The 9,126-nt window shown below is 48.2% G+C and overlaps 1 protein-coding gene across 2 annotated transcripts in view; it reads right to left on the reverse strand.

The window, feature by feature from the left end:
* LOC126534201 (regulator of G-protein signaling 7-like) overlaps positions 1-8,832 on the reverse strand; it is a 95,519-nt gene extending 86,687 nt beyond the window's left edge. The window contains exon 1 of one of the 2 annotated variants that reach the window (XM_050181461.3): positions 7,675-8,832. In XM_050181461.3, the coding sequence (XP_050037418.1) occupies positions 7,675-7,800 (126 nt within the window). In that variant the 5' untranslated portion in view covers positions 7,801-8,832. The remainder of the gene's footprint in view (positions 1-7,674) is intronic. The other variant, XM_050181462.3, reaches the window with a different exon arrangement.
* Positions 8,833-9,126: the final 294 nt, after the last annotated feature.

Consider the following 9,126-nt stretch of genomic DNA (forward strand, 5'->3'; position numbering starts at 1 on the left):
ATATATTTGTGCAACGTACGTTTGTCACAAAGCATGAAATGATCACTCATAAGGCTCAGTCAACTGGACAAAAAAAATCTCCGAGATGCGCTTTTTTGCGTTCTCGTCTGCACTGTACTCCCTACCATAGCATTTAGTTCACTTCAGTGTCAGACAAGGGCAGTCAAATTCGGCATGCTCTGTATTACGAGTTGCAAGGTGAAGATGAAAATGACAAAATAGTTATATAGCGCGTGTAGTAAGCAAAATAGTCAAAGAGTTGTGTTACTGCACGGTGCGACCGAACAGAAAGAGCGACTATGGAGGCATACCCGATCACCGACGATGGGCTTTTATTGGTTTCCCTTAATCGGAAAACGGCGGAAGATTCGGACAAGTCGGCCAGAAGTGAAGAAACCGGTGCGTGGTCAAAATATTCATTTTAAGGAAATGTTCCCGGTCTTTTCGATTGTACGTTTCCCGTAGTTGAGGAATGCAAGGAAGGAGACATAAAAAAAATGGCACCATCAGCATAGCAAACGATACAAAAACTCAGGGCTATAGCGACTTATTCGGGAGACATGTCAAAGTCGGGGATTAAGACAGGTACTTTCCAGGAGACTGAGACTCGGAATAGTGCGACGGGTGTTTTTGAACGCGGACTTTTCGTGACCGTTGATGCATCTGAGGCACACTGCGTCTATCAGTCTATCATATAGAACTTTTATTGCGATAGCAATTACATGGACACTCCAGGCGCATTTCTGCCCTCGCCGTCAGCGTCGCCGTGAGGTACAGTAAGAGTGAAAGCGTGTGAGGGTGAGCCAGCGAAAGCGGTTCAATCTCGCGTGCGCGAGCGAAGAACGCGGCCCGGATGTGTGCCCTCTCCTGTGACGCGCGAGACAGGGGAGTGAGGCGAGAAAGGAGGGGCGTTCTTCTGCGGCGGCTGCTACGGTGCCTCGATGTCCACTTCGCCCGCCGCTCCGCACAGAGTGGAGACAACCGCGGCGTCTACTCCTGCGTTGGTCACGCGAATCGCGGACGCCGAAGTAGACGCCTTTGGCGGACGCCGTAGGGACGCGTTGCCGGCGCTCGTGTGTTTTGAAAGCGATCTGCGACGTGGGTAAAGTGTGCGCCCGCGCGGGCCTCATCTTCAAGGCGATCTGGGATGTTTGCAGAGTGCGCGTAGCACCGGTAGCTTCGTATGCGCTGCGCTTTCGACGTTTCGTTCGCGCTGAAGCGAGACATGCATGAAGGTCAATTCGCTTGCTGCTGCCGCGACTCCTCACTCCAGAATTTTGACAGCGAGTTTCCGCGCTCATAGAGCGAGCTGTGTTCACGTTTACCTGTGCACGCGTGACACCTGGTTAATTTAGTTAAAACAAGTTGACAGGCTAGTTGATTTGAATCCACGATAGAATGTATAAGCGCGACTGAACAAGGACGTAGAAAGAAGCAGACACACAAAGACAGCGCTGTCTCTGTGTGCCTGTTTCTTTCTACGCCCTCGCTGAGTCACGCTTACATATTCTATTATTGTTAAATTTTTAATGCAATTTAGATGCGCGAACCAACATCTGCTTTCTCCTAATATCACACACATCTATTCTGCAAGGGAAATTGATATGCAAGTTTCCCGGACTTGTTTGTGCCTGATAACGCAGCTGTTGCCTGTCTTGCCGAGGCCGATCATAACGCCACAGCCTGTCTCGAGTGAGTCGAGTCCGGGCGTACGTGTGATCGCGTCATTGGTTCACGTACAAACCGCGTGGCGCCGCCAACGTACGCGAAAGTTGCGAGTGTCGTCTGCCACGGCGAGAAGTCGTCTGCGCACCGTATGCTCGCGATGGGCTTCCCAAACACTCGAGCCGTTTGGTGACACTTCGGGAAGTATATTCGCCATGGTTCCTGCAACACTCCAACTCGGGTTAGTGGCGATGCGAAGTCCTCTCGAGGTTGGACATAAAAGAAACTCTGCCCCGGCCGAAAGCTCAGCTGCTCCCGGAGCGATCGGATGAGCCACGTGATATAGCCGCGTTTCTGTCAGATCTGGGTGGCGCTCCCCAAGGTCGGAATGAACCAGCCGAATGTAAACCACGACGCCAAATGTGCTATAAAAAAGTTATCATAATTATTTATTTATTTTTTTATTTGTGAGACTCTGCAAGGTACATAGTTTTACATTGCAGAGGAGAGGGGCGAGAATATATTGCAAGAGTAAAAAATACAGGATTAGTCTAGGAATTCACAGTGCAGGGAACAAAACAAGATATTGAAAGAAACTGGTAATATTTACACAACAACCGGAAAAAGACACCCACATAATATGAAATAATTAAATACACGGAATACATTTTACCACGCAGTCAATGTCCACGAATGAGTATGTCATTATACCATTTGCTACTATACATTGTTTCATGTTAATTAGTGCATTCTTAAGACGAGTGGAGTCACTGATGCTTACTAATGATGTAGGTAAATTATTCCAGTCGATTGAAGTCCTAGGAAGGAATGATCATGAGAACGCGACGGTGTTATAACGGGGTACGTTAACTTTATGTACGTGATCACGTCGAGCTGAACAATAAGGCGCAGGGGGGATCTAAAGGGAGCAGAGAGATGCGTTGTGGTAGTAGATTTTATGAAAAAGAGAAATGCGTGATTCTGCGAAGAGATAGTAATGAGATTTGAAGGGTAACACTAGCAGTGCGATGGTTAGCTAGGATGAAACGAACAGAGCGATTTTGTACCGATTCGATTTCGTTAATTAATGTGATCTGATGAGGATCCCAAACGGATGAGGCGTATTCTAATCGGGGGGCGGACGTAAGTTGTGTACAACAGGCTAGCTTTAATGAGACAGATACACGCGAAAAATTTCTCTTCAAGTATCCTAAGGAGCGCTTAGCTTTATATCTCAGATATTGTACATGCTGCTTCCAAGAAAGATCGTTAGTTATGTGAACGCCAAGATAACGGTAGCATGTCATGGATTGAAGGGGGCACTCATTGAGGGCGTAGGTAGGGCAAGTTGCGTTAGAACGAGAAATCCGCATAGATTTGCATTTATTAATGTTGAGCTCCATGCATCAAGTGAGGCACCAATTATATATGTTATTTGAATCAGACTGAGGGGTAGTTATATCAGAGGCATTAGTTATTTTTCGATATATAACAGAGTCGTCAGCGAATAAACAAATTTGTGAGGAAATGTTATCAGGTAAATCGTTAACATGTACTAAAAATAAAAGAGGATCAAGCACAGACCCTTGTGGAACAGCGGATTCAACTGGAGCCGCCTTAGATGTGGAGTCATTAGTTAAAGCAAATTGGAAACGAAACGAAAGGAACGATTGGATCCCGCTAAGTACTTCCGGGTCAATGTTTAGTGCGCTTAGTTTGTGTAGGAGCAATACATGTTTAACCTTGTCAAAAGCTTTCGAAAAATTCAAAAATATGCAATCAGTCAAAAAAGCGCTATCAAGATATACACGCAAGTCATTACCAGCTGAGCCTCACAAGAAAAGAAAAAGCCATGTTGACTATTAGGGGAAAATGACTTTCTTCAAGAAAGTTGACAAGCTTAGAAAATAAAATGTGCTCCATTATTTTGCACGGTACTGAGGTAATCAATATGGTTCTGTAGTTAAAAGAATCGCGAGTTTCACCAGATTTGTGGTTCGGAATAGTCTTTGCTGTTATTCAGTCATGAGGCAAGGATGAATGCAGGTACGACTGTGAAAAAATTCTCTCTAAGATGATAGAGGAATACTCACTAGTCCTTTTTTATAAATTTCGTCATGAAGTCGTCTGTTCCGCAAGAAGACGTAAGCTTCAGACTGTCTATTATTCCTTTTTTATGTCAGTAGAGTTAAAAATTATGGGATCCATAGGTAAGAAAAATTAGAGCGTGTTAGCCTTGGAAGTTCGTTATCATGTCTTGAAGATGTGAAAGCTGCTATAAACGCATTATCTAGAATCGTAGGGCAGTGCTGCCGAGTTATGGGATCGCCGGAACACGTGCTAAGTGGTGTAATTTTCGATTCACTAGGCCTTACTACATTCCGGAAGCTTTTTTGGATTATTTATAAGCATGTTCGGAAGGGTACTATTAAAAAAAAAAGAAATTTTAGTATTCTTTATCGCAGAGGAGTAGGCCGGGGCAGCTTCTTTGTAAGCAGACCATTTAGCCTGGCTTTGCATCTGCTTAGCTGTGCGAAAAAGACGTTTTTTTTTTCTTTGAATATATTCCAGCTACAGTGAACTCTCACTTGAGTGAACTTCGAGGGACCGAAGGAAATAGTTCACTTAAATGAAAGTTCACTAAACTGAATATTAACTATACCAACATAAGACATGGCATACAGAGTCAAAAGTTTAAAGTGCAATTCATGGAGCAAGATACATGGCATCCATAGTGTTAGAAATGTGTGAAATGGAATTTGTACATATCAACAAGTACAAGATTCATAACGTTATAATGCTGCCTTTCTCACTTAGAAAAAAAAATCTGTAATCTTCTTCTGCACTTGTACTTTTAAAGCACAGGAAGTAACAAAACTGTCCAAAGAGTCAATGTTTTTGTACACTTATTCTGGCACAGCTTGCTGTTGAGACACAAAGTCTCTCAACTTTCCAATGTACCCTACAACCTCAGCTAGAGTTATAGGGCTTGAAAGTGGCTCGGCAGTTGCCTCTTCGCGTCTTCTTCGCCTCTTCTTCAAAAGAAAGAGACGACGACCCTGCCACGACTAGCCGGTCGGAAACACACACACACACACACACACACACACACACACACACACACACACACCACGTGGTTTGTGGTGTGACAGATCGCCGCTTTGTTCTGGTGGCATTGTAAGCGCCAGCGATGTTACTTGGTCGTGGCCTCTGAGATGACATGCTTGCTTGTTTTCTGTGGGCTATCTCGGAGGCCATGCCTCACTGCCGTTCGTTTTCGACGCCGCCGCTTTGCCACAGGGGCGCTGTAGCGCCAGCGACGTTACATTGCCGCTGGAGCGGCGGTTTGATGAGGGCGGGCATCGGTTCTGATCGTAAAAATGAGCCTTGGCCCTCCTAGCGAGTTCGTTAAATTGAAATATTGGCTGTTCCGAAATTCGCTTAAGTAAAACATTTTTGCATAGACTCTATAAGAAAACTGCCGGGGATTTTTCAATAGTTCGTTATTCTGAAATATTCGATATTCGATAAACCGACGTTCGTACAACTGAGAGTTTACTGTATAATAGTATCAAGTGAGCGCTCGGCAACATCAGGCAGGAAATTATCGAGAAAAAGAGCAAGTTCGTAGTTGATAGCGGTGGTGTTGCCGTTTTTATAATCACGAATTAATGGTTTTAACACTGTTTTGGGACGGTAGAATTGGCAGGCCAATGAAAAAATGCATGACGTCGTAATCGCTCAAGCCGGGTGAGTGTGTAACCTTAGATAGGATATATGTGTAGATGACGGTAAAACAAGATCTAAAAAGAGATGACGCGATGTTCGGCATGCGTGTAGGGGAAGTATATAACAACCTGAACCAAGTTGAAATCTGCACACACGTCGACAAAACGCTTCGATTCCGCGGAAGTTGTATTTAATCAAGGACACGTGCCTGACCAGCAAATGTTGGGAGAAGTTAATATCGCCCATAAATAAAACTGGCGCTCCCAGGGAAGCGAACACTTACCTGGCACAAACCATCGTACGTACATGCTATCACAAAACGTCGGGGCGATGACGGTACTCGGTAAAACAAACGTGTTGAGCGGCAGCAGTAAACGCGCACGTTTCTGCAATTGCAAAACCACCACTCTGGGGCCGCTTCTGCTATGTGACAACCACGTGACCGTGACATAGCGTTCCCGTCGGGGAAAGTAGCGAGCAAATGAAATGAAAGACAGATGCATGACGGTTGTCGCTTGGGGACAACATAAGCACGAACATTTTTTGGGTGTGTCACGTTCCACTACTACATATAGTCTAAACTGACTTGTGTGCTGGGTTTTTTTTTTTTTTTTCGTATCAGAGCCTCACCTGCGGAAGCGGACATCTGGGCACGAAATGCCACATGGGCTGCGCGCTGGAATCATCAACATAATGTTTGCCGAAGGCCATCAGCGCCGTGCGGGCGCCCACCGACGCAATCATGTCCACGTAATGCCCCTGACGCATAATGAACCAACGTACGTTTCCGCATCGACTAGCCTTCTTCGCGAGTCCCCGCAGAGCGCAGAGAAGCGGCAGCTCGGAAAGTTCACGATGAGCTATCACGCAACATCGATCTCTGCCGGCGCAGAATTACTTCCTATTAACCGCTGGTACAGGGAACGGTCGCTCCGATACATTTTCTAAGGCGCAGGAAAAAAAATAATAATGACGAAACCGCGTAGGTGTAGATACATGAGTATACACACAAATTAAAACGGATAATATTTATTAAATATGCCAGTGGCGCACGTTGAGCATTCGCCCAAAGCCCGTGATCTTACTTGCCTGCGAGCCACCGATTCTTTAAAGTATCTTGTAACCGCACCCCCCCCCCCCCCCCACTGAATGTTACTCGTGATTGGAATAGCTTGTCTTCCGATGTCGTGACTGTTCTATCCAATCGCATTTTCTTTCCCCTAGTGTACGTTCTTGCTTTAATTTGGATCACGTTGAATAACAATATCTGTTAAGTTTATATTATATTCTGAGGTTTTGTGTGCCGAAACCACATTCATGGTTATGAGGAACTACGGAAATAATTTAAACCACCCGGAGTTCTTTAACGTGCACTACCGCGGCGGATGGCTCATGTTTTGGCCAGCGTTGTTTTTAGCCCAAGTTACGGTATGTTATCCATGTTGCTGAACTTTGTGTAAATGTATTTCCAAAGTAGTTCTTCTAATACGATCTTTATTTTATTTTTCAGATTGTACCTGGCCACCTACAAACACGCACAGACTGTAATATTCCTTGGCGCTGTGGGTATGACATAAATAAATAATATATGAAATCAGTGTAATAAATAAGCACGGATGGGCTAGCAAAAGACGCGCGGCTTTCGCAAACAATTTGTGTCGCTTCCTTTGTGAGGTTGTGCGCAGAACAGGTGACAGATTTATCGAACAGTGCGAGTTAAATTAAACAAAGTGGGGAATCGAGCCATTTTTTTGTAGGCAACGGGCTTTTCTGTTCAGAGAATCGTGATAATACAAAGGGTAAGATACGTGAGAATAGCGTAAATCGTTGGACAATCAGGTGCTACATATTAAAAAGGAAGAGTTAATTGTACACGGTAGGCGCACAGCATTAAAGTGACAGCAAGAAAAAGATCATTATAATAAATAATAATGAGGCGGGCATAATAAAGCCAGCATCTCGCTGCACAAAGTTTTGAACGGTATAAAGTTGTCCGAATGAAAAACCATGCACGCAATAACAACAACCTCAAAGCGCGGCGCCAGAGGTGTCCAAGGCAAAGGATCCGGTTGAACGTCTGTTGCTCACGGGCAACAGACGGCCGAAGGCACATGGGCTAAGCTCACCAACGACACGATATGAAGCGTGCACTTTACCAATCTTCGACTGGTGGTCGTTCGATTCGCGTCGCAATATCGGCGGTGCGATCATCGAACCGTCGTCGATCGAATTATATACGCACACGCACGCAGTGCCGGAAAGCGCGGCGGCGAAGCTCACCTTACGGCAGACGATCTGGTTTGGGTTCTCCTCGTTGCCGGTCGCGGCGGCCGAAGAGGCCGATCCGCTGGCTTGGCTGTTGCCGCCGCCGCCTCCTCCAGTGTCCGTCTTGCGGCGGTACGCCATGGCCAGGCGCTCGCGCGGTGCCACGGTGCGGCCACTGTGCTCTAGCCTCGGTGCCGTGGTGAGGCGGCCACCATTCCAACGGGACCAGCAAGCTCGCGGGCCGCGCGCCAGCCACCAGCGCGACGCCTGCGGCCGCCGATCCAGCACACACACACTCAGGGTCGTCGTCCCAACCTGGCACCGCTCCTCAAGTGTACAACGAGAGCCCTGCGCTGTCCGCGCTGTTCTTGCTACGAGCCGGCGGCAGCAGCAGGAGCGCGCGCGGATGCACAATAACACCGACGGGAGGGAGGGGATCGCCGGAAAGGAGCCGATCGAGGCCGCCGCACCTGCGCTGGCTCTCCCCGGCACGGACGCGGAGAGCGCGCGCCGGCGGACTTCCGACGACGCGCGTTAGGCCTAGTCGGTTGCCACCGTCTTCGCACTCGCGCAGGAAGCACGCACGGAGTCGGACGACGACGCCGTTTTCGTTGGTTTCGCGGTGGAGCGCCCCGCCGAGGTTGGGTGAGCGCGCGCGCGACTCCTTAGGCCTAACGCTCGCTCCCCATCGCGTTCACGCGCGGAGTCGCCGCTGCTGCAGCTGCTCGTCGGGCTCGCATCGTAGGCGACGACGCACGCAGACGAGGAGCCACGGGAGGTTCGGCGGAGGCGCCGATCGCCGCCGGGCGACACCGGCGATGTTCCCGCGAGGCCGAGGTGGCGGCATTGCTACGGTCGCCGTATCGCGCGCTGCACTGTGCCACAGGCGGCCGACGACGCTCGGCCGAGGCTTGCGAGGCGGACACGGCCGAATGGTGAACGCTGCTGTCGCGGCGGCGGCTATTCTCGGGCCGTTAGCGATGTCCGACGCCGCATTTTCGAGCTGCCGATCACGCACGACACACGCACGCAACACAGGCGCACGCGAGCAGGCAGAAAACACCAAGAAGCGAAAGCGGCGAGGGAACTCGCAGCTGACCCAGCGGCGGCCGTTTACAAACAAAAAGGTGCAAAACCGAAACAAGATCGCGGCCGGCCAATCGCGGTCCCGAGAAGCGCGGTCACGTGACCAAAGCCGGCCGCAAGTAGCTGCCGCCATCTGTTGCACTGCCGCCGAAACGAAATTTCCCCGATCAATTCCTCCTTTTTCTTCATTCTTTGATTGAGCGCCTCTAATAATGTACTGAGAGAAGAAGACTCTCCGTTGCGGTAATCATCAGACAAACGCAAAATTCACCGCTAAAATTGAGTTTCTGCGTAGTAAATAAAATTAATTCGGTCTGTCCGGAATTATCTATACCGGGAAAACAACGCCGCGTGGGCCCGCAACGTGCCAAAACAATCGAA

The sequence above is a fragment of the Dermacentor andersoni genome, chromosome 7 (assembly GCF_023375885.2).
Source record: "Dermacentor andersoni chromosome 7, qqDerAnde1_hic_scaffold, whole genome shotgun sequence".
Classification (NCBI taxonomy): domain Eukaryota; kingdom Metazoa; phylum Arthropoda; class Arachnida; order Ixodida; family Ixodidae; genus Dermacentor; species Dermacentor andersoni.